The 25,892-nt window shown below is 46.3% G+C and overlaps 1 protein-coding gene across 1 annotated transcript in view; it reads left to right on the forward strand.

Annotated features, from left to right (window-relative positions):
• Nucleotides 1-15,583, forward strand: part of SEZ6L (seizure related 6 homolog like) — a gene marked incomplete at its 5' end in the record, with an annotated part of 203,270 nt that extends 187,687 nt beyond the window's left edge. Inside the window, 5 exons of the mRNA XM_082641571.1 lie at nt 6,303-6,497; nt 9,458-9,490; nt 11,280-11,394; nt 12,750-12,852; nt 15,547-15,583. Coding sequence (XP_082497697.1) covers nt 6,303-6,497; nt 9,458-9,490; nt 11,280-11,394; nt 12,750-12,852; nt 15,547-15,576 — 476 coding nt within the window. The 3' untranslated portion in view covers nt 15,577-15,583. The remainder of the gene's footprint in view (nt 1-6,302; nt 6,498-9,457; nt 9,491-11,279; nt 11,395-12,749; nt 12,853-15,546) is intronic.
• Between the last annotated feature and the right edge of the window lie 10,309 nt (nt 15,584-25,892).

Below are 25,892 nucleotides of genomic sequence, written 5' to 3' on the forward strand. Positions count from 1 at the left end.
ATGGGCCCAGCCGCTCCGCGGCATGTGGGATCTTCCCGGACCGGGGCACGAACCCGTGTCCCCTCCATCGGAAGGCGGACTCTCAACCACTGCGCCACCAGGGAAGCCCATTTGTAGACTTTTTGATGATGGCCATTCTGACCGCTGTGAGGTGGTACCCCATTATAGTTTTGATTTGCGTTTTTCTAATAATTAGTGGCGTGGAGCATCTTTTCATGTGCCTCTTGGCCATCAGTATGTCTTCTTTGCTGGCTGGACTTTAGAATCACCTGGGGAGCTTTAATAAGAATATTTGGGGGGGACTGATTAAAATTCCTTAGGGGGCAGAGCCGGCTCACTGAATAACCTAGGGTGATTCTACTATGAAGCCAGGTGAGAACAGCTGAGGACACCTCCCCCTCATCCTCCTGGACCTGCTGTCAGTCTCTTCCTTTACCTCCAGGTCCAAGAATTTGTCCTTTGTCACTTTCTATCTCCGCAGGGCCAGGACAGTGCCTGGTACAGGAAATACTGTGGAATACATGAACATTAAGTTACGTGAAGGCGCGGGCCCTGTCTGTCTTGCTCATTGTTGTATGTCCAGGGCCTGGCACATAGAAGGTGCTCAAGAAATATTTGTTATACTCATTAATCTGTTCATTTATGAAAGAAAATTCCAGGGAAAGTTTGTAGGGAAATCCTTCTGCATTGCCACTGCCACCTGCTGGCCACTCTGCTACACTGCAGGTGATACACTTGTTTGTTTGTTTTGTTTGTCTTAAGGATTTATCTTCTCTTAAGGATCACTTACTGGGAAGCTGGATTCCCAGGAGGGTGAGAAGCCAAGGAGTCAGATCAGCACTTACCTGGGGTCTGAGTCTTCACTCTCTCCCAGTATAGCACTAGATTTCCAGGTTTCCTCTGAAAACCTTCCCTGACCTTCCCACCTCTGACTGACTCAGTGAGGTTTCTGCTCTGTGTTTCTTCCGTCACAGCTGCTACCAAGCACTGGGTTGCAATTACCTGATAATTGTTCCTCTCCCCCACTAGACTGAGTCCTGGGAAAATAGGAACCATGCTTCTTTATTTCCCTACTCTGTACCAGCTCCTAGCACAAGCCTGGAACATAGGGACAGAGCAAATGTCTGCTGGACTGAAAAAAAATTTTTTTTAAACCCAAAGGGTGAATTTTAGACTCTGGAAGTTCATCAACTGTAAAGTGTAGTGCATGGGGCTGCATTTCCCAAGGAGTATTATATACTCCACTGGCGATACCCGTGTGGCTTTAGACAGTGCCCAGATTAACTTTTCAATGTTAAGAAAATCTTTAAAAATAAAACTGACATTTGAAACCTGTGATTATAAGAATGTTATTATTTGGGGTGAGGCTAAATTATATAACACTGTTTAAATGGAAAAATAATAGAAATTTTTTAAAAGATTAAGTAAACAATAGTAAAGTTGGGTTGAAAGTATGACCAGAATTGTAAAACCCAGAAAAATAACCAGCGTTTACTGGGTGCTGCTGTATGTTGCTCCCCCTCACATGCATGAGCTCATTTCATCATCATAGCAACCCTATGAGCTATCCCATTTCACAGATGAGGAAGTTGAGACTCACAGAGGTCAAATATCTTACCCACAGGTGCATAACTAGGATCTGAATCCCGGGCCATTAGGCACTTGAGCCCAAGAACTTCTATTCTGTAATCTTTCAGTTGAATTGATGTAAGGTCTTTCAAGAAACATTTATTGGGCACCTACTGTGTACCAGACTGCTGAAGATACAGCAGTGAGTAAAAGCCAACCCCAGCTCCACAGAGTCCAGCCAAGTTGAAGAGCAAACTTTCAGAGGAATCACTAGGACATGGGTGCAGGGTTTGGGTCATGATGTTATTACCTGTGTATATTATAAAAGTAAGGCGTGCCCAACCTGTTTTTAAAACAATACATCAATATGCTATATAGGACTATAAAATGTAAAAGGAAAATTTTCCCTTACTACAGCTCATACCCCAGGCACACTCTGCAAGGTTAATGATACCTTACCAGTCCTTCTAGGTGTCTTCCATGGACACATAATACAATGCTGTCTTTAAGGGTCCCTGTGATTGATTGAAGGAAGGCATTGTGGTTTGACCGGGGCCCCAGACATGGTAACATTGGCTGTTCTCAAGTGCCCGTGGGTGAACTTCAACCATAGAGATGACCTTGGTTTAGTGGAGGGATGAGCTTTGGTCAGGCATCGGCTGAACCACCTGGCGCCTCATTGCTGGGAGTGTGAACTGAAGGGAAGGCTAGTCAATATCTCTGCCTCTCTCTCAGCTGCTCTCACAGCCCTGCCCCCACCGACTTAGGGGTCTCCTCCATGTGCCCCTAACTCTTTTGAGCTTCTCTCTCTGACAGCAACTGCCGTCTCTTTTTGTTTAATTGTCCGTTTACATTTGTTTGCCTGCTTAGAGCATTGAGACCACAGCCTCTGGAGGGCAGGAATGGTGTCTGATTCGCCTTCTGGCCCCGCTGCTGGGTGCGTTGTCTGGCATGCAATAAACACTTGCTAAATGTTTTCTGAATAAAAGCACGAGCACCTGCCAAGGTGCATCTGCATTGTCGTGCAAGATGCACCCCTAGCCACCCAGCGACCCAGCAAGTCCCTTTCTACAGGCTGGCTTCCTGGATTGCAGGTATGGGAGGAAAACAGTTCTTCACCCCTGATGAAGGCTGCTATTGACAAAGAAAAAAATCTTTCAACCTCAAGAGGTTGGAACCCTAGGAACCTTAGGAACCTTCTAAGCCAGGTCCCTGTTGACCCACCCATTCAAAGAGATCAAAGCCCCAATTCCTCATTAGTGTTGATTACTGTCACTAAAACATAGTCATTCATTCATTTGTTCCTTGGAAAGGTGATACATTAAAATGCCTTCCTAAATGTCAGGCAGGTACCATGTGTAGAACAACAGGGAGTGGTAAGGATTGTATCTAACTGGGGAACATATTTCTTATCTAAGGCGGACAGCTTCTACTCAACGCCATGTGAGTTGGGTGCTTGGGCTCCAGGTCACAATCATTGCCATGTAGTTATGTGAACCCAGTATTGTCTTACCTTCCAATGTTTCAGAAGAAGCCAGAGATTCAGATTATTACATGAAATACCCTGATTTGCACAAGCTAAGTAGAGCCCATGTGTAGGTCAAATTCACAGAGACATAGGGTCTAGTTGGGACTTCTGTTCTACTATGTGCCATCCACCATTTCCATGGGGCAAGCGGTTATATCTGTTTCATTCACCTCTGCGTCCTCAGTGCTACTTATGTGTTGGCACATAATAGGTGTTCAGTAAACATTCATTGACCCAATGAATGAATGAGTGCTTCCTGTGATGCAGGCAAGGTGCTAGGCACTGGAATTCCTGACCTGAACGTAAGATGAGTTTCCAGCCTGGGAGTGAGTGGGCAAGGTGAGACTCAAACAGCGCCATAAAAGGTTCTGAAGCTGCGATGGAGGTCTGTGAAGGTTATAGAACAGGGTTCCAAGGACAGGGGAATTCATGCTGCTGGGGACAGATCTGGCTCCTTGGGGGAATTCTTGAGATCTGCCTTATAAAAAAGATGCTTGAAACAACCCATATCTATTATCTTACAGTTTCTATGGGTCTGGAGTCTGGGAACAGCTTAACTGGGTCCTTTGGTTCAGGATCTCTCATAAGAGAGACCTGGGGCTGGAGTCTCATCTGAAGGCTCAGTCGGGGGAAGGATCCACTTCCAAGCTTTGGAGCTCCTACTCCAAAGACAGTGGAGAGTCTGCTAGCAAGACAGAACTACAGTCTTATATAACATCTTCACGGAAGTGACAGCCCTTCGTCTTGGCTGTATTGATACTTTATTGGTTGGAAGTGAGTCCCACGTCCTGCTACAAAGAGCTGCAAAGAGCGTTAATACCAGCAGGTGAAGATTATCAAGGGCTGTCTTAGCCTTTCCACTGCGCTCTCCTTTATTATTTTTTTTTATTGGAGTATAATTGCTTTACAGTGTTGTGCCAGTTTCTGCTGTACAATGAAGCGAATCAGCTGCATGTATACGCATATCCCCTCCCTCTTGGACCTCCCTCCCACCCCCCTCCCCATCCCACCCCTCTAGGTCATCACTGAGCACCAAGCTGAGCTGCCTGTGCTATACAGCAGGTTCCGACTAGCTATCTGTTTTACACATGGTAGTGTATTTATGTCACTCTCCTTTAGATAGGAAGGGGAAGGGCATCTCAGACAGAGGGAACAGCATAGGCAAAGCACAAAGGGGTGAAACAGAGTAACCCATCTGGCAAAATGTGACTAGTTCGATGTAAAGTGAGGAACCATTTGAGAGGGAGGCAGGAAGCAGGTGGACAAAGCCCTAATAGCCCAGTCTGGAGACCTGCCTCTTCTCCAAGCGCAGTGGAATCACCAGGTGTGAAATAATAGAAGAGCCACCTGCCCCACGTTCTAAATCGAGGGCCTGCAGAGTCAGGATGATGGCAAGCTGGGGGATTACACTAGCAAGTTGCAAAAATCACTCAGATATTACAGGAATCCTTCAGGTAAAAGAGACAGCATGTCATCTCTTCCGAGTTTCACTAATCAAGTGAGTATTGGAAGCTGTGGACAGAAGCTTGTTTCTCTGAAACATGTATGGCAGGTGCAGCTGTGATATGTAAAGACTTGGGTCTTTGTACAGCAAAGCAAGATCCAGAAGGAACAAAATGTTTTAGGATTTGGCGTAGAAAACCCCTTGTTCTCTGTTTGTGGGAATGTAAAATGGTGCTGCCACTGTAGAAAACGGGATGGTGGTTCCTCAGAAAGTGACATGTAGGATTACTCTATGGTCCAGAAATCCCACTTCTGGGTATCTAGCCACACACTGAAGGCAGGGTCTCAAAGAGGTATTTGCACACCCATGTTCATAGCAGCATTATTCACAATAGCCGAAAGGGGAAGCCATTCAAGTGTCCATTGGTGGATGGATGAATAAACAAAATGTTTGTCCAGCCATACAATGGAATATGATTCAGCCTTAAAAAGGAAGGAAATTCTGACACATGCTACAGCATGGATGACCCTTGAGGACATTATGCTCAGTGTAATAAGCCAGTCGCAAAAAGACAAATACTGGATGATTCCACTTATGTGTGGTCCCTAGAGTAGTCAGAGTCATAGAGACAGAAAGTAGAATGGTGGTTGCCAAGGGCTGGTTGGGAGGGGAGATGGGGAGTCAGTGTTTAATGGGGACAGAGTTTCCATGTGGGAAGATAAAGAGTTCTGGAGATTGTACAACAGTGGGAATGTATTTGACACGACTGAACTGTATACTTAAAATGGTGAAGATGGTAAATTTTATATTATGTAGATTTTACCCAGTTTAAATTTTTTAATAATAAGAACTTTTAACGTTTCAGGACGTGTAGTCCTGCGTGCACAGCAGTTTTTGCTGGCTTTCCAGTCTATCCAGGTGCTGAAAAGGAACTAGATCACACACTGGCCCTGGAATGGGTCAGACTGTCAGGTTCAACTCTCCAATAAGTCTTAAGCTAGCAGGTGTCATTTATGATGCTCCTACTGTACATGTTAGGGTCATTTATGCTCCTACTGTATACCAGGCCCTGAGCTTCCAGCATGCCTGAACAGGCTCATCTCCAGTGAGGGAGACTGATAGTAAATAATTAAATACAATACAGTGTATGCAGTGCTGTGGTGGAGGAAGAGCCAGAGAGATTAGTGACTCAATTAGGGGCCGGGGGCATCAGGGAAGGCTTCCTGAAGGAGGAGATATGAGGACTGAGTATTGAAAAACAAGACATATCCAGGCTGTGTGGGCAGGTGAGGTATAAGGTGAGAAGCAGGAGGAATATTTCATAATGTAGCAACACCACCGCCCATTATTTACTGAGCACTTCCATCTCAAGGGCGTGCTAAGCAATTGCGCACATTATCTTGTTTAATCTTCCAAGTCCCTGTGAGATAGGTACTGCTGTTATTGCCATTTTACTGATGAGGAAACTGAGGCTCAGAGAGGTTGTGGCCCTTGCTGGAGGTCACACAGCTAGTAAGTAGCAGAACCCAGATTTTTAACCCAGATTCCACAGCTTAGTATATCGTACTGTGCCCATGTGTAACCCATGCCCAGAGGTGGGAGAGGGAAAGGTGAGTTTGAGGAGTGAGCAACAGTTCAGTGCAAGGTGGGGATGCAGAGAAATGATGCTGGAGAGACTGGCCTCAGATCACACAGGCTCTGAGTAGGAGTCCCCAGAGATTTACATCGTCTCATCAGAGCTCCTTTTGGCTTGCATTTCAGCGGAGGAGTCCCTCGCATGTGACAACCCAGGGTTACCTGAAAATGGGTACCAAATCCTGTACAAACGACTCTACCTGCCAGGAGAGTCCCTCACCTTCATGTGCTATGAGGGCTTCGAGCTCATGGGCGAAGTGACCATTCGATGCATCCTGGGACAGCCATCCCACTGGAATGGGCCACTGCCCGTCTGTAAAGGTAAAGAAACCACCGCCTCCCCACCCCCGGAGTCCCGGGGGATGAGGGACCCAGAGATGTAAAGACTGACTTGCAGCGATTCTAAACTTGCTCTAAAAAGCCAGGCTACTGTGTTTCACTAAATCTAAGACACCACCGTTATTTTCTGCACTGCTGAGAAAGGACATGGCTGCCAATTAAACTATGACACAGTGCCTTCTCCTTGCTTAGCATTTTTGTTTTTACTTACTGAAAGAGCTTAGGTTTTTATCATAAAGGAGAGGCAGCCTGCTTTTGACTCCTGCTTGGACAGCGTGGCTGAAAAGTTTCCCGCCTCCTGCACCCCCTTCTCACAACCACTTGGTTGTGAGACACCCCCCATCTCAGAGATGGTGAAAAGGGGGGGAAGTGTATTTTAGAATCAGTGAACCACTCATCGTTGAAATTAAGTTAGGGCACACCTAGTGAGATTTGGATCCATTTATCCGCATCTTTGAGGTGTGAAATTCATAATCATATCCTAAGTATGTTCAACACTTTAGGCAAGTGGATTTAACCTTTTATGGTGTTAATACCCTTTTGAGAATCAGGCAGAAAGCTCTGAATTCTCTCCCTCGGGGGGGACCAAAACATGCAGTTTTACATGTCTACTTGGGAACCCGTAACTTCAGCGGATCCCCAAATGCTCGTTCGTGAAGTTCAGTGTTAAGGCTTAAAAGTACTTTCCCGGCCAGAACTTCTACTCCTGGGTGTAGGCACAAAGTAACTGAAAACAGGTATTCAAACCAACACTTGTACAAATGATCGTAGCAGCATTATTCACAAAAGATGGAAACCACCCACATGTCCATCAGCTGGTGAATGAATAAGCAGAATGTGGCATGTTCATATAAGGGAATATTGTTCAACCGTAAAAAGGAATGCTATAACATGGATGCACCTTGAAAAGGTTATGCTCAGTGAAAAGAAGCCAGACACAAAAGGTCACATATTGTATGATTCAATTTGAATGAAATATCCAGAACAGGTAAATCCATAGAGATGGAACTCAGAGCTCCCCAGGGGCTGGTGGGGAGGGAAGAGTAACTGCTTAATTGATACTGAATCTCCTTTTGAGATGATGAAAATGTTTTAGAACTAGATAGAGGTGATGCTTGCACAACATTGTGAATGTACTAAATGCCCCTGAATTGGACACTGAATTAAAATGGTTAATTTTATGTCATGTGAATTGTACCCATAAAAAAAGATTTTCCCTGCATCACCTCATTGAAGCCTCTTGACCATACTCTGAGATAGGTGAGCCGTCATACCCATTTCACAGATGTGGACAGAGAGGCTCACAGAGGTTAAGTGACTTACCCCAAACCACACAACTGGTACAAGACAAATCTAGGATTTGAACCCACTTCTGCTAATTATAAATTCCCTGCCTTTGAAACCCCACCAGGTGAGGCAGTCCTGGCCCCTCAGGTACGACAGACCGTCTAGCAGGAAAGACATTGTCTTGGGAGACCATTGCCCTTTTCTCTCCTCTCCACTTCCACTCCTGTGGTCCACCCTGCCAACTCTGTAATGAAATAATAAATCACTTCCTCTTCCCCAAAAAAGTGGGGTCCATCGTTTGTGGTCTGGAGTTGGAGAAATGACAGAGCGCCAGTGTGAGGCCACCCCCTGGGACTCAGGGGCCCTGGGTTCCCAAGGACGCCACCCTGGCAGGTCCAGGAAAGGGCCCAGGAAGCTGCCTCTTAGCACATGCCCCTGGGGCCCACTGATCACACTCAGAGGTTCAACATTTCCTTCCATTTCTAAGATTTCATGGAAGCTCATGCCCTCCCAGACACGTAATCAAGGTCCCATTCATGTCTTGGGTAGGAAGCATCTGCCTTAATCTTTCCATTTTCCTGATGCCCTGGCTCCAGAGATGTCTGCAGTCAGTTAGTTAGTTAGCTTTTTTGTCGGCTGGTTTTGTTATCGTCACATGATAACGATGAAAGTCAGAGAGTCACTTTGACCAAAGCTCTAACTAGGAAATCTCCGTATTATGTAGGACACGGCTGTTGCTGGGCCTTTGGGGGCCAGCTCCTCCCACGACCTTATCATGCAATCTTTGTATCGAAGCCCTTCACTCGGGGGGTTTTGCATCCCTGAACCCCGTCCCTGTGGGTCTGTTTTTGTGCTCAGCTATCATGATGACTTGGATTACAAAGTGTGAAGACACCGGCCCCCATCATCCTGAACTTCCGGAGAAGTTGTACAGGGAATCCAGGGGAATAAACCAACTCCAGAGAGTTCCAGTCTATGGCAATGAAGGAATGAAAATATGGAATAAAAACCCTATATTCCAAATCAATATGGAATAAAAGTGAAATTAGAAAGGTTCATATAAATGTATATTTCAAAGCAGGAAAACAGTTTCACCTCTGGCTGGGCTTAGGATTTCGGATTTGGAATTTTGTCTTGCCCCTCGCCATTCATCAGCCTTGGTCCGACACAAAAACACTGAAGAGACCAGGACTATGTAGTTAAGAGCAAAGGCCCAAGAAAGCCAAGCAAGTTTAAATCCTGCCTCCATCACTTAGGAGCGATGTGGTGTCAGAGAAATCATTTCACTTCTCTGAACCTCTGTTTGCTTATCTGTTAAATGGGGATGAGAATAATATCTACCTAATGAGATTGTTGTGAGTGTTAAGTGAGCAAATACATATAAAGCTTTTGATGCCCAGTATCTGACATTTGGTGAGTATTCAGTAATTATTGTCCTTTTCCTTTCATATCTGTCTCATCTTCTCTCAGGAACTTAGGAAGGGAATGAGGCATTTCCACTAATTCCAGTAGCCTAAGATTTAAAAAAATTAACAAACAGAACCACAGCACTACAGCAAAGCATGGAGTGGACTTTTGCACCTAATTTGGGGGGTGCTTCATGCAAACAGAGTCAATTCACTTGACATTGACCAATGCTCCAATTTCTCTTTCAGTTAATCAAGACAGCTTTGAACATGCTTTAGAAGGTGAGTCCCATGAAGAAAAAAATCCCATAAATCAAGCTAATAGCAGAAAGCAAGGGAAGGTCCTTGGAGCTCCTTATCGAGGCGCTTAACAGAAAATTAAGCAAAAATTCTACCTTCACACTGCTGAAGATAATTTCAAAACAAATGACACTGTAAAGAAAAAAAAAAATCATTGAATTTGCAACTTATAGTCCTAACTATGACCCAAAAGAGATTTGACGCCCGTTCTGTTCATGATGACGAGGTAAAAACATCTGGTAGTTCACGTGCCTGAGAAACACATACCCTCTTGTAAAACTTTTCAGCCATGTGGTGCTCTTTGGGGGAGCTAAATCCAGTGATGCCTCACCTTTCATGCTGAGCAAGCTCCTGGTTTTGGGAGGGAAAGGTCTTCCCCAGGGGATGCTCTGTGGTCTGTTTTCCCCTCCATCTTTTTCTTCCCCAAAATAGCTGTCCCTGGATCCCCCTTGTTTTCTGTTCTTGTTAGAAATTACCAAGTGAGATATATTAATGTGGAACAGATGCTAAAAGTGATCCAGGATTTTGTTTTATCTTCCCTTTTCAATGCATCCCACACATAAAATGTTCTGCATTTCTGTATAACCTTCGTTCAGTTTGGTACAAAACCACTCACTGGGCTGTCGTATCAGGAAAAAAATAACATGTTTTGTTAAAAAAAAGTTTTAACCAATTGGACAGTTTTTTAAATTATTTTTGGAGCCACTTATCTTTCTGACAATAAATTGTTCACTCGGAATCTGGGGCAGTGGAAATTACATGTCATTAGTTGCTCTCTTCTGCAACAGATGACATTTTAATCCAAGCAGACAGAGCCGGAGTTCAAATATATGTGTAGGCTGTGGGGAGCATGTATCAGTCACTCCGCTAGAAGAAGAAGGGCATCTGTGGTGTTAGGCTCTACGCAGGCCCTTCCTTTGCTGTCTTGCACTGGCCAGTGGACCATGAGAACATCTCAAAGGCCTGGGTTGCTCAGAGGGTGTGAGGCCATCATAATGTTCTGGGCTCGCACATTCATCATGGGTATTAAGATTGATTTTTCAGACCCAAGGAGTGGTGGTTAACGGATTGCAGATTTGCATAACGCCGAGCTCTGTTAGACGTGGCTGTGGAGAACGGCAGAGGAAAATGTGTCCAGAAGGGATGTGGAGTCTGCCTTCAAGCCTTGCTCGGAAAACGCCCCCTGCCCCCCCTCCACCTCCACAATAAGCATCAGAGTTCTTGTGATTTCCTCTAACCACTGGGAGGTAGCGGGAGGCCCCAGGTGAGGCCAAGAGGGTTGCCTGAGAGTGTGCAGCCGTGGCCTCTGAGGATGAAAACTGTCTTCACGGTTAGGGTGTCATGGGGTGTGCAGTTGGGGTGTCATGAGGTGTGCAGGTACCGAGCACTGACCCAGCTGCCCAGCGCCCTCTGCTGGAGGGTCTGATTGAGCAGGTCTGGGAGGGACCTGCCAGTCTAGACACAACTCTGTCTTCTCCATGGACTGTCAAGCAAATCTGCCTTTCCAGTTAGCACATTGGGGATTTTCTCCAAGTCTTCCCTGGAATTGGATTTTAACCAGATTTCAAGTGATGACCACCCCATCCAGGAATGGGTCTGGGGCTCTGTTGCCAAGAACCAGCACCATTTCCTTTACTCTCTGCCTCTTCTCCCTTCTGGAGATGGTTCTCCATTGGCTGGCTCTGTGACATTAGGTCTTGGAGTGGGTGCAGGGCTGGGAGGGCGGGTACTCCCCTGGGAGCCAGGTGCCCTCACTGGCTTGTGCATTTAGTAGCAGAAGCGGCAGCTGAGACGTCTCTGGAAGGGGGAAACATGGCACTGGCTATCTTCATCCCAGTCCTCATCATCTCCTTACTGCTGGGAGGAGCCTACATTTACATCACCAGGTATGGGGCTTCGGGTGGGAGTGGGGCTCTCACCCACTCAGCGACCAGCGTGCTGGGGGGCTGGGCTCGTCACTGGACCCTGAGCCTCAGGGTCTCCACTCTTGGGGACAGTGGCATTTGTGTGATCGAAGGGATGGTGTGATTCAATTCAACTCTGAGAAATATTTAGATCATGCGCCTGCCAACCCTTCACGGTAGGAGGGCTGAGCATGCAGCAACAAATCAGACAGACACTCTCCTGACCTCACAGAGCTAATGTTTAATGGGAGAGAGAGACATTTCCTATCGCCAGGCACACTGACTCATTCTTTCCTTCATTCACTCATTCATTCCCTCACTTATTCAACATGTATGTATTGACAGTCTAATGTCAGTGTCCCAGGTGTCGGGGATCATAGAATGTGCCTTTAATAAGGAAGGAAGGTATTCATCTGTGGCTAGCATATTCACTAATTTGTTCAATTTCACAATTGAACACCGACTCTGTACCAGGCCATTTTCTGGGCTCTAAGACCATCGTCGTGAACAAAACAAAAAGAAATCGTTGACATGTGGGGCACAGGTTCTAATGGGGGAAGAGAGACAATAAGTAAAGTATAATATAGAAGTAAGTAGTACATTAGAAGGTGAAAAATGCAGGGAGAAAAAGAAAACTTAGAAGAGAGAAAAAGGGAGCTGGGGTGGGGCAGTGGTTGCATTTTAAGTGGGGGGGGGGCGGGTAGAGGAGGCCCCGGTGAGAAATCACATTTGAGTACGAGCTTGAAAGCAACAGTGAGTAAACTATGCAGATATCTGGAAGGGGAGGATTCCAGGCAGAGAAGCAGCATGTGCAAAGGCCCTGAGGCAGGCATTTGCCTACTCTAAATGGTCCCTGTGGAGCTCACAGTCTGGAAGGGGGAGAGGAGAAATACACACATGATCACACACTATAATAAACACAATAAAGGAAAGAGACAGGGTGTGGGAACAGAGACCAGATCTAAATAGGTGGTCAGGGAAGGCCGCTCTGAGGCAACGCAGTATATGCTTAATAAATGCTCATTATTATTGCGCTTGCTCTTTGCATTAAAGAGGAACTTGTATCATCTTACAGGAGAAAACACATTAAGCTCCAGTAAGGGGAGGTCCGGGGCTTTAAGGATCACTGACTGGGTTAGAAATTGAGAGCAATTATGATTTCAGCTTTCACCCCACTCGGATTCTCACCTATGAGAGGCCGTCTCCACACATCCTCCTTGTTATCCATGGAGGTGCCCATGCTCAGGAAGTGGCACCCACCGTTCCCCCGTGGGACTGTAAGGTGCCTCCTCATCCAGGAAAAGTAACTTCTCTTCCCTTCACCGTCTCTTCTCCAGATGCCGCTATTACTCCAACCTCCGCCTGCCCCTGATGTACTCCCACCCCTACAGCCAGATCACCGTGGAAACCGAGTTCGACAACCCCATTTACGAGACAGGGGTGAGTGGGTCTCTCTTCTCTCCCTGGTGCCTCCCTCTTTGCTCTGAATCCATTGACATCAAAACGGGAGGTTTAATTTCCTTTTGCTCACGATGCTGCTGGAAGAAAGGCATGGCCAGTGGTCCTCCTGTCTCATCCCCGCCAAGACCCCTATTGAAGTAAATGCTGGAGAACTCAGCTCGTTCTAGGAATTGATGACAAGCCTGTAACTCTTTGTTCTTAGCAGAATGGTCACAGAAAGAAGGGGCTGCACCAGAGACCCATGGAGAGACAGCTGAAATGGGTCAGAGCCCAGCGGTGGCCTGGTGGCAGTGGGCAGCATTCCCAACATCTTATTAAACTACATTCCTTATTGAATGGCAGTGTGCACCATGCCCACACATTTGAGCAGCAGCCTTGTGTTGGTACTAGGGACATGGCTGAACCAAATAGACACAGTCCTTCCATTAATGAGCTTATAATCTCACAAAGGAGACAGATATCAGTAGTAGTGGTAGTAATGGTAATAGTAATCTTATGGGCCAGGCACCTTAAATGCATAATCCCCTTGAACCCTTGTAACTCCCTTTGTGATGGATTCTCTAGTTATTTCTGATTGACTGATGAGGACATTGAGGTTCAGGGAGAGGAAAAACGATTTGATCAAGATTGCACACGGGGCTTCCCTGGTGGCGCAGTGGTTGAGAGTCCGCCTGCCGATACAGGGGACGCGGGTTCATGCCCCGGTCTGGGAGGATCCCACGTGCCGCGGAGCGGCTGGGCCCATGAGCCATGGCCGCTGAGCCTGCGCGTCTGGAGCCTGTGCTCTGCAACGGGAGAGGCCACAACAGTGAGAGGCCCGCGTACCGCAAAAAAAAAAAAAAAAAAAAAAGATTGCACACAGCCAGAACACACAACCTGCAGCCAGGATGCAAACTCTGTTAGACTCTCTTGCCTCTCCTTGAACCTCAAACAATCAAATATGCCAGTGAATATCTTGATTGCAACAAACCATAATTTTTAAGGTCCATGAAAGAAATTGGACAGGGTGCTATGAGTGTATGATGGGGTGGGAGAAGGCCATCTCATCTCATCTTTGAGAAAGCTGAGTCATATAAGGTGGCTGAAGAAGACGCCAGGAAGACAGGAGAGTACATGCAAAGGCCCAGAGGCATGTGTGAAGAACAAGAAGGCTGGTCATGAGTTTGCAAAACCACAACCCTTCAAATTCACTGTGTGATGACGTACAATCATCTCCCAATATTGGGGGCGTAAACTTGACTTGTTCCTTGTCCGTGCTGACCTTCCTTCACTCCTGCTTCCTCTGACCTCCTGTTGGTTGTCAATTGATGTGTAACAATATTTTTGCACATTGAGGAGCCTAAAGGACACACATTGATTACCCCATAGAACCTGTAGGTCAGGAGTCCAGGCACAGCTCATGTAGGTTCTCTGCTCCAGGACTCACAGGCTACAATCAAGGTGCCAGTCAAGGCTGCAGTCTCATCTGTGGCTTGACTGGGGAAGGATCACTTCCAAGCTCACATGACTGTTGATAGCATCCAGTTTCTGGCAGGTCGTTGGACTGAGGGGCTCAGTTTCTTGCATGCTGTCAACCTCAGTTCCTTTCTGTGTGTCCCTCTCCATAGAACAACTCACAACATGGCAGCTTGATTTTTCAGAGTCAGCGCACGCGCGCGAGAGAGAGAGAGGTCACAGTCCTACAAAATGTAAACATGGACGTGACGTCCTAGCACCTGTGCTGTGTTCTGTTGCTTAGAAGCAAAGCATAGGTTCTGCATACAGTGAAGGGGAGGGATCATCCAAGGGATGTGAATACCAGGAGGCTGGGGACCGTGAGGCCCACCTTGGAGCCTGCCCCCCAAACTTGCATCTACCATGAAGCACAGACAGAATTGCTATCTGTGTTGCCCCAGTGGGAACTGTAGACCTCCATGAAAGCACGTGACAGTGACATGGGGCCGAGCCTATGACTTCGTACATCTCCCTACTCCTCTGCCCTGGGGGCCTGGAGTATATTACACACACTCCAATGAGTATTGGAGAAATTGAACTGGTTGCTGCCTACATGTTGTGGTCATTTTAGATATGGCACTGGTAAGACAAGGTCATATGTTAGTTTACATTGTGTATAGCTTGTTTCTGAATCCTCAGAGAAGGTCAAGCTGATGAAAAATAGCACTTTAGAAACTAGACCTTATTAAGGCTTATTCGTTTATGTATCAGTCACCTAGCACTATGTTAATGCTGCGTAACAATCCCAAAACTCAGTCGCTCAAAGTAACAAGCGTTAATTTGCTCATCAGTCCATGGGACAGTGTTTCCAGGTAGTTTCAGCTGGGTGGTAGTCCTGGTTTGGCAGTGCTCACTCACACATCTGTGGTTGGCTGATGACTCAGCTCTGCTGTCCATGACTCTCATCTTCTTGCTGGTGCTAAAGGCCATCAAGGCATGCTCTACTCATGGTGAAGGGAGAAGGGCAGGACACCAGCAGCAGAAACAGGCACTTTTCAAGCCCCTCTTATGACCCACTTTCCCATAGCCCATTGGTAAAAGCAAGTCAAGTTTAGAGTAAAGAGCACTGCAAAGTCCTATGTCCAATATCTTGGATACAGAGAAGGGTGAAGATCCAGAACGATTCATGAGTCACTCTGCCACACGGGGTCAACAGATCTGTGCTTCTCTCTCTCACAGGAAACCAGAGAGTATGAAGTTTCCATCTAGAGAGAACTCCACGTGAGAAGGGAACTTACAAATACAAACTCAACGACAACCTCCTCGAGAAATTCATCCAGAGACCATGTGGCATTTGATGGAAAGCCCAGAGTGCCGGCTGTCTTTTCTTTAGACTCTTGACTGAAGACTTTCTGTTTTCTTCACTGTATTTATTATATTTAAAATCGAAATAGATGTGGTTGAATGTATTGCAGCTGCAGCCAAATTTGTGGTACAGCTTCAATCCTGAAGGCAGGTAGAGGACCTGTAAAATAGAAAACACAGCAGTAGAGGGAAGAGGAAAAACAACAACAACAACAAGCTGTTTCTCCCATCAGCAATGCCATGCTACGGCTGCATCAGATTGCATGCATCTTCAGGATCCACGCCCATGGTGTTTTTCATACAAATCTAAGTCCCAAGATTAGGTTGGAAAGGGTATTTCTTGTTGGATTAACTTGGGTTGAAATTTAGCACGGAGACTTAAACAGCACTACTCCAAAACCAGTCTGTTTTCTCCCTTCCAATTTCCCCAGCTTCTAAAAGAACCTGCCCCGTCCCCTCCCTCCCACGGCCCCTCTGAAGGCAGCAAAGGTGTTACATAAACATTCTCTTTCACCACCCTGGCCTCGCTGCATGCTGGCAAACTAAGAAAATGTTTTCTTTCTATAAAGGTGACAGATGACAAAGGAAAGTTTTCAGAGAAGATGAGAGATCTGAGAGTTCCAGTGAAGAAGTGGATGAGGGGGAAAGCTGGCTAAGGGAATCGAGAGAATAAAATGTTCTTTTCCGTGATACTCTTTCAACGATGAAAGGGCAGGTAATTTATGCTCCAAGGGCCAGAATCGATCACCTTGTTCAACAAGGCCACCCTCAAGCTGCGATGATAGATCCGTAGTCTTTGCAGGCGTGAGCAGCACCGTCCATAGTGTTAAGAGGCTTTGGGTTGCAGGGGAGAAATCCAGGGGTGAGCTCTGTTTCCCTCCCGGGGTGCTGCACTGCCAGAGCCCTCAAAATGGGGGAGACTCAAGTGCACTGTCACTCTAAAAGGTGGCACCTTCAGAATACACTTGCAATCAAGTGTTTTGGAGGGAGGGAGGGTCCTATGAGAAGAAACTACTTTTCTATTCTCTGAAGCTCTGCCCGGATGTTGGATGGTGGCATGAATGCTTGACCACAGAGGTGCCGAGGAACAGGAACGGGGGGCTTAAAGCCACGACGGCATCCACATCACACGATTTGAACTCCAGTGAGGAGAGAAGGAGGAATTTTAGGCCAGAAAGGAACTCTTAGCATCTCATTAATCCTGCATCCTGGTATTTTATCAGAGCCCTTTCACCTCAACCCAGTAGGACTGGTGAGTGTGTGATTATCTGGAAGATTCTTTTCTAAATATAGGTGTAAAGAGAAGGCAAGGGGTGAGGATGCTTGGAAGGAAAAGTTCATGTGAGGCTAATTCATCTCCCTAGTGTCAGCCAGTGGCTCAGAGAGGCACACCGGCCCAGTGGCTTTTGGGGTACTCTTTGGAGCCTTCCCATGCTCTCTAGAATTGTTTTAAATCAGCTGGTTTTCAAACAAGACCTTTCTGGCTGCCATGCCTTTGGGAGAATGGCTGGGAGTCCATGTTTTGGTAGCTTGCTTAGGAAGCATCTGAAACAGAATATGGTGGTTGGCTTTGCGCACGCGCACACACACACACTACGCACACACACGCACATCCCCTCCTCCCAGCCGGGACCGTGGACCTCAGTCTTGGGGGGATCTGAGGCCCAAATATTTTCCTTCTGCCAGAAAAGAATCCTGCACAGCTGCTCCTTCAAGCATGCATTCATGATGCACAGCAAGAGATCATAAAAGGCTGCTGTCCAGCTGCCCAAAGCCCACCCCATTTTATGAAAGAACCAGAGGAGAAGTGTTCCAGACCATTAGTGAGCAATGTCATGTCTGGAGAAAGACCAGCAATGCAAATAATGCACACTTTTTTTTTGAAGGCAGAATCAAATCTTTGCTTTTATATCTATTTGATGCTGATTCTAATCCTAACCCTGGGTCATCCAGAATGAAGAACTCTATTAATGATATTTAATTTTAGAACATACTGTGGTTACATGAACACTAAATATTTGCCTTTCATAAAGACTGACAAAATATAAAATCTTTATTCTAACCCTGTTCCCTAAAACCGGCCAGGCCATGCCCAGGAGTTCTTATTGGCTGTTGGATGGGGTAGAGAGGTGTTGACTTTTCTTTTTTTTCCAGGATTCCAATGTCTTAGTTCTGTCCTAGTCATACAGCACCTGTGACCATGTTTTAAAAGTTTGTTTTAGTCAAAAGATGGATCATGCAAGCTTGACAATGTACAGTGTGATGGGAAAGACAGGTTGGTGTCTATTTTTCTTTTTAAAATACCTGAATGTGTCTTTGTAATATGTAAAGGTAAAACAGATCATAATAATCGTGCCAAAAATTTACCAGGCATCTCATTTCAGCTCATGTCATGTCTGTTTTTAATAAGCTCAATGTTACAACCCGCTGGGATTAAATATTTTTGAACAGGATAGATACAATCTTAAACTTGAGAACAGACTGAACCTTCCTACAAGCTACTCTTTGTAAAACATCGGGGAAATATGTTTACAGAGATTTCGAGCTTCAAAGAATGCATGTGATGGTGCGTATTACATGCTAATTCGTATAAGCTGTATCTGCCAGCTACCACCCTGTGCTTTAAAAATGCACACACTCAACCCTCTTCAGCTTGGGACTCATCTTTCTGCTTTTTTTGGTGGTAGAGGGTAGAATTATTTAGCCAACATAAGTATTCTGGTTGCTACTTGATGGCCATCCTTATTTAGTTCCACGGACATGCTTTAAAAATGATCTTTTGAAGCCAGCTCCTTGGCGAGCCTGCAGAACCTCAGGCTGATAGCTTTGGAAACTGCCAAACAGCCCAGCAGGAAACAAAGTGGCTATGTGATCCAAATGGTTGTATAAGCAGACGGACAGGACTGGGCAAATACGTGGGTAGATGTAGGCTGAGCGTGAGCCTTGGGCAAAAATGACCTTTCTTTTGGTCAATCCAAAGGGTATGACTTTCCTATGTTTTTGAGGTCGCTGGGTCATTTGAGGTCACGTTTTATTGAGTTGTTCAGAACCCCCAAAGGGAGGCTTTCTCCTGGGAAGTTTTCATTTCCATTTTATGCCCAAATAGAATTAAACGCAAAACAAACTTTCTAAGCTAGAATAATGAAATGAAGTCATTTTCCACTTTGTATATATTGATGCTAATAAAAGAAATGAAAAAGAGTCAAAGCTATGGGGTTTTTGTTACAAACGCTCCAGGCTGGCACTGAGTGGAATGTTTCCCGTTTCTGGGGATTCGGCTGGGATGACACCTACTGAGACTTTGAAAGCCAAGACAGGACTGCTGACTCGGAATGGTTCCAGGAACATTTGGGGAATGTTTGGAACAAGACATGTCCACTGCCATCGTCACATACCACCATGCAGGACATACCAGGAGCATCAGTGTCCGAGGACAGGAGAGCAGAGATGCTGCAGCTCAAGCAGACAGCAAATTCTCCACCCTCCGCCTTCTGTTCTCTTCAGGCCCTCCGTGGGTTGGAAAGATGCCCATCTGCCTTGGTGAGGGTGATGATCTTTACTCAGTTTCCCAATTCAAATGCTAATCTCTTTGGGAAACGCCCTCACAGACACACCTGAAAATGTCTGTCTAGCTATCTGGTCATCCCTTAGCCCAGTCAAATTGACACATACAATTAGACATCACTGGCCTGTCTCCATTTGACAAAGCAATCCTCCAGGTGGTACCCAGAAGAAAGGAGTAAAATCCTGATAGATGACCACAAGCAAGGATACGAGCCAGGAATGACAAGTGCAGGCATGAGCCAGGTGCGGCTGTGGTTAGGGGTGGGCGGTCAAGGAGGTGATTTTAAGCTGGGACAGAAAGGAGAGTAAAGCCATACGGGGATGTTTGGGGAAGCTTCGGGGCAGAGGGAGGCCAGTGGGAGCTTGTCCCCTTTGAGGGACAGCCAGTGTGGCTGGAGGGTGGAGAGAGGGGGTTGCATGGTGGGAGGCGGGCAGAGAGGCCGAAGGGGGCAGACCACACGTAGGTAGGGAGGGGAGGGATAGGACTGGACTTTGTGTTTAATGCTCCCTCTGGTGGCCACGTGGGGAATCCAATCCAAAATTTAGGTAATTTTCAAGGATCAGGGGGAAGGAGGCTCCAAGTTCGCCTTATCATCTCAGGGACAACTCACAGTAAACGGAGAACGGAGTGGGGGAGGCACGTAGGGCAACATCCTGGGTGGACGTCGGGCGTGCTCCTTCCCTGCAGCTATCCAATCATCTTCCGTTATAAAATGAAGGGGTGGGGCTTCTGATAGGTTTCCTGGAGAGAAGTTTCACCAGTGGGGCGGGGCCACTGTCAGGACCAGGGTGGGGCTGAATCATCCATGGGCCTGTCACTCAAAATCAGGTCTGGAACGGAGGAGATTCCGAGAAAGGACAGACAAGGTGAAGAAAGAAGACGGAAAGGCAGAGGGTGCCTGGGATCCTTTCGGAAACCAAGATTCCGTTTCCCAGGCCTGGCTGCCTACAAGTTTAGAACAATAGTGCAAAGACAGAGCTTCCCCTGAGACCATGAACCCACCTGCACTAGTAAATGTGCTTCAGACAAACAGCAGAATGGGCAGCCCTGGGCCAGGAGAGGGAGAACAATAAAGCAGTGGCCAAAGAGATCCCTGCCAGGATAACATAGTAATAATCATAACAATCATGGTAATACTTAGTAGCTGGCATTCGTTGGCTGCTTCTTTTTGTTTTGTTTTCTACATTTTAAACGCACTTTCTCTTTTAGAATAGTTTTAGATTTCCTAGTTATTTGATGCCCTTTAATATCTCATTTACTCCTGTCAGTAAAATTATTATCATTCTCCTCTTACAGATGTGGCGTCTGAGGCTCAGAGAGGCTAAGTCGCTTGCCCAAGTCCACATAGCTCATCCATGAGGGAAGGGGACCCAGGAGGTCTGGATCCTGGTCGATGTCCTGGGTAGGAATGCCTGAGCCAGCCTGAGCAGTGCCGCTCCCTCCCGGGGCACGCAGAACCCAAGCAGGCTCTGATCCTGTGGAGGCCCTGAGCTCAGGGGCTCGGCCTCACTGGGTTTTGTCCTGGGAGGTGTTCGGCTGTGTTAGGCAGCAGTGAGGAGCTGCCACTCTGGGTCTGAATCTTGACTCCATCAGCAATTAGCAGCGTCTTGGAGTGACGCACCCCAACGGGGAGTCGCCTTCCTGTGTCCCTGCGAAGCTCCTCGCTATGGGGCTTCCAAATCCCTGCATAAAAGAGGAAGGAAAAGTTACTGACTGTCCTAAAAGTGATGGAATGCTGGGGCAGACAGTATCCAGTATCTGCTTCTCTTCTCTCTGCTAATGAAGCCCTAATTTTGTTCCGAGCAGCCATGAACCCATCTTCCAACAACGGGTCATGGTTGGTTTCAATTATGACAATCCTGTTACCCAGTTCCCCAGCCTCCCTTGCTGTTAGGGTTGATCTTCTGACCCATTCTGGTCAACAAGCATTAGCTGAAGTTGGCTCTGTGTGCGTGTGTGTGTGGGGGGGGAGAGTGAGGGTTGCCCTAAAAAAGTGTTTGCTTTCCTGATAAAAGGGGACAGACACAGCTGCTACAGCACCAGCCCCCTTTTCTCCTTTCTGAACCCAGCCATGATACTTAAGGACCTGAGTGTTCATCTTGCAATAGAAGAGTCCAGCGTGAGGACAAAAGCAAGCCACTAAGAATGGACACTAAGTGGATAGAAAACCCTGGCCCGCCGATGGCACCAACATCAACCTATCTGTCCCAAGTGTAAAGCATAATCATGAAACCAGCTCCATAAATACAGGTGATTGTTCTGTATGTTCTGAAACAGTATAAACAGAGGAAATATTTCACCAAAGTGGGATCTAAAAGCAAGGATAACGTATGAATGCCACTTTCTGGAAAGTTCTATCAACTTTTCAGCTCTTGTGCCCCCACCAACCTCCATTCCCAGTTTCTTGCCCTCCCTCCTTTCTCCTCACTCTGATCCCCACTCTTTGCCTCTCCATGTTATAACTCTGTCCAAGATTTACGAACCCTCTACCCTAAAAGATGGCGTAGGATAGAAAAAGTAGTTTAGACATGAATTTCACAGCTTACAAGCTTTAAAGACCTACTTTTTATTTTCTTACATTTCCGGTGTAAGTTTTTCTTTGCTCAACTGAAAAATCCCCACTTTAAAACAGTGCTGTTAATACTACTGTTTGCAACGTGGTTGCCTGGCACATACAGGCATTCTTAAATATTTGTGAAGAAATGAATATCAACCAAACAGGGAAGCCCAAGCAAGGTATGGCCAAGGTTGCCAGCGTCTGAGTCCCTTTCAACCACCAGATGGCAGCCTCAGCCACACTTCACTGCCTCACAAGGGTTATTCCCTTTGGACAAAGTCATCTGATGAAACGGATTGTTTCTGATACAACAGTTTTCAGTTTGGAGGATGAGTGGACTGCCCTTGACTCTTGACAGAGAAAGAGAAACGAACTTCATTGGTACTTCCTCCTTGCCCATGAAATAGATCCAGGCAGAAGGTGTTATGGTTAAAAATGGGCTCACCTTGGACCAGGGGCTCACACAGTGTAGGCCTCAACCACTCTAAGTCCACAGAAGACTTAAAAGAATCGAATTTTTACTGATGGTCTCTCAAGGGAACTGAGTGAGAGGCACATCACCCGAGGAAACTTCCTTAAAATTCTCTTTCCCCAATTCTGTCCTCAAGAGTCTCACATTCCTGGGTTCCTGTTGTAATATCTCTCCCTCTCCAAACTTCAGTGCTCTCCCACTTACAGAGCTGGGGCCCCCTGGTCACTATCCCCACCCCCTACCCAGACAGCTTACTTTTTTCCACACAGGGTTGCCAAATTTAGAAAATAAAACTATAGGACACCCAGTTAAATTTGAAAATCAGATTTTGAAAAATATGTGTAAATCTGTAGTATAAGTTCTGACCCTATGGGCACCTGACTACCCTCTGACCAATCAGAGGTTTCATGATTAGTTCAGAGATGGTCACATGACCCAAGCTGGGCCAGTGGGAGAGTGCAATGTTTGGGATATACTTGTGCTAAAATTTATTTGTCCTTTATGTGAAATCCAAATTTAACTGGGCATTTTATCTACCAACCCTACCTCCCTCTTCTATAAAAGCAATATATGCCTTTTCAATTTTCCCTAACCCCCAACCTGCAGGCCAATCTTCAACCTTCTTAGAAGGCAGGCTTCCTCTTTACATTTTTGTTTGATTGCGTGTGAAATATATACGTGTATAAATATAGCCCACTGGACTAGTAAGCAAGCTAATCACCTTTTCAAGCCCTCTAGTCCCACGTCCTTAAAATATTAATATTCATTGTTGGATGAGTGTCCTTCCACACCATTCCCCTTGCTCATAAAAACACAAAGTTTTTAGTTTTCCTCAAAAAAAGAAAAAGTTCTGCACCTTGCTTTTTTTTATCGAGAGAGAGAGAGGGGGGACATATCTATCCCAGACATCTCACCAGGTCATTGCACAAAGCTCCAGCTTATTATTTTAAAGCTGAGTTATAGCCCATGGTGTGCGACATCATAATTTATTCCACTTATCCCACAGAAATACAAGGCACCGGGGAGAGGATGTTTGTACAAGGTTGTTTATTGCAGCAGAATGTGTTGTGTCAAAAGCTAAAAAGAACGCCAAGGACAATCAGTAGGGAACCATTGTGCTTATTTATCTGAAAGGCTTTGCCAGCAGTTCCAGAATCCCGCTTTTCTTATCAGTCGGGCTCTAACCCACGGTACTGCGGGATCCCACCTGCAGGGAGGCTCTTCTACCTGGACCTCTTCTCTACAGTGGATATTTATCCACTCTGCCTCAGTTCCCATCCCTGCCCCCGCGCCCCAAGTCCCTCCTTCGTGAATTTCAACTATTTTCTACTGGAGGATTCTCTGAGCGGTTTATATAATCAAAATGATTTCATCAAATTATGTTGCAAGAACCATACTTTTATCCCCAAATCATGGCAACCAACCGTATGTCTCTTTAGGAAGACCTTGGTATATTTTGGTCTACATCCTAACATTTTCCAAAAGGAAGGTCCCTTTTTCGTGGCGGGCACTCCACATGCTGGCTGTAATGCAAATCTAGGCTCCCTTCTTTTAGTAATAGGCCCTCGATTTTACTCTGGGGAACCACGAGAGAGAGGGGATCTCAGTCCACGTGCTTGGGTGGAGCCATCCTACCGCCTGACTCTGAGCACGTGACCACAGTCTGGCCAATCAGAGATCCCAGAATTAGCTCAGAGATGGTCACATGACCCAATCTGGGCCAATGGGAAACAGGCTCACTCTTTGTGTGGGAGTTGCCAGGCTGCTGGAGGGATGCCAGGACCTGCCGGCAGCCATCTTGCTGTCACGTGGCACAAAGCTGGCTGTAAATGAAAAAAAGACCAAGAAAAATCCCAGAAATGGAAAAAAAGAGATTCCTGGTGACGTTATTGAGGCTCTTGGATCCAGCTGGACTGAAAGTCAGACCCACTTCCTCTTGCCTTTGCAATCATATGAACAAAAACTTCTCTTTGGGATAAAGCCAATTTGAGTTGGGTTTCTGTTCCTTGAAACTCAGAGGTATACTACTAGTGGACTATTATTTGTATGTCGGGTAATTGAGAAAATATGTATTGTGTAGGTGCCTCTCCCCCCAGACACACACCTGCAGTCATATTCACAAAGCATCTATCTACATCTGAAAATTTGTAATATTTGTGTAGTGTACCGACAATTCTATATTTAGTAATAACTCGTATACCGAATGTGAAGACCCACAGGTAAGAATTATATACTCTACGTGGCTTACAGGGCATCTGGACGCGCTAGAGGGATATACCTGGGAGCAGTTCTCAGCCAATGAGGGATGGAGTTGAGGGATTACTATCCCAGCTCTCACTTCCCTTGGGAGGAACAACTGTGAGGTATGTTCTATGCTGTCCCCAGAGTTCCCAGTGCTCAATAATAAGACTTTTTTATGGTCTTCCTTCCCTTCTGAGGGCTACTTACCCACTGTCCTTTGGTGCTTCCTGGTATCACCTCCCAAACAACCACTTTTAGTGGCATCTTAACTCAGGGTCTGCTTCTGGAGAGCGCCCACCAGGAAAGCTACATCCAGATGCAGGAGAACCAGAGCTCACTCCCACCCCCAGGCTAAGAACCCCCGTTCCAGAGGACGTGACACATCCATCAAGTGGTGCCCACTGCAGGGCAAACTGACACGGTGTGTTAGCGACTTCAGAGAAAAAAACCAAACTTACTTGCACCAGATGCTTTCACTACACATCAGATGCTGAATTTCTGAACTCTGCTCATTCCCATGTCCCTAGGGCACAGGCAGGCTGTGTTTTGGGGCCATGATTTGTTGCTTCCTGCCAATTCTGCCCATACCCCAGTATGTGAAAACTCCTACATTTATGTGGAAGAGGCTTCCTCCTGCTTAAAGTCTACTCCCCTTTTCCTCCCTCTAATTTCCCTGCTCACCAGAAATCATGAAGCAGATGTTCCTTTCTACTAAGCCTCACTTTCTGTCTCCTGTTCCTTTCAGAAGAGGAATAGAGACAGACAGGCCTGACAGTAAAGAATGAGGGCTCTAGGCAGACAGCCCTGGCTCTACCACTTAATAGCCCTGGGACTTAAGCCAGTGGCCTCAGTTTCCTCATCTGTAAAATGGGACTGGTGATAATAACAGCCATGCTGTCTAGTTATTAATGAGAACGAAATGAGATAATAGACATAAAATGCTTAGCACAGAAAAGTACTTGAGAAATGGAGGGTTTTGTTGCCATATTTAAGACTGTAGCTACAGGCTAAAAGTCTTAAATATCTGTTGAATGAATGAATGAATGAATGAAGTTAACAGAGAAACCCAAGGTAGAGTCATTGCCTCTTGCCATTCCCAGAGGCCCTGGGGTCCTTGCTCTCCCACTCACTCACATCTAAGTGAGGGGAGTAGGTGCCCTGCCCTTGGAAGAGCCCCATGCTTGGTTTAATGATCGGCTGTCAAGGTCTTGATAATTTTTGAACAAGGGGCCCCATGTTTGCATTTTGAAAATTATGTGCCCGGTTCCAGGCTGTCGGTATCTCCCAGGGTCTTCCCAAAGTTGTGGCCTATGAACAAGCATTGAGTGCCTAGGAGAAGGGTCTACTTTGGGGCGGAAACTGGTGGGGAAAAAAGCTAGTACAAA

This window comes from Mesoplodon mirus, assembly GCF_964341445.2.
Source record: "Mesoplodon mirus genome assembly, chromosome: 13".
NCBI classification, from domain to species: domain Eukaryota; kingdom Metazoa; phylum Chordata; class Mammalia; order Artiodactyla; family Ziphiidae; genus Mesoplodon; species Mesoplodon mirus.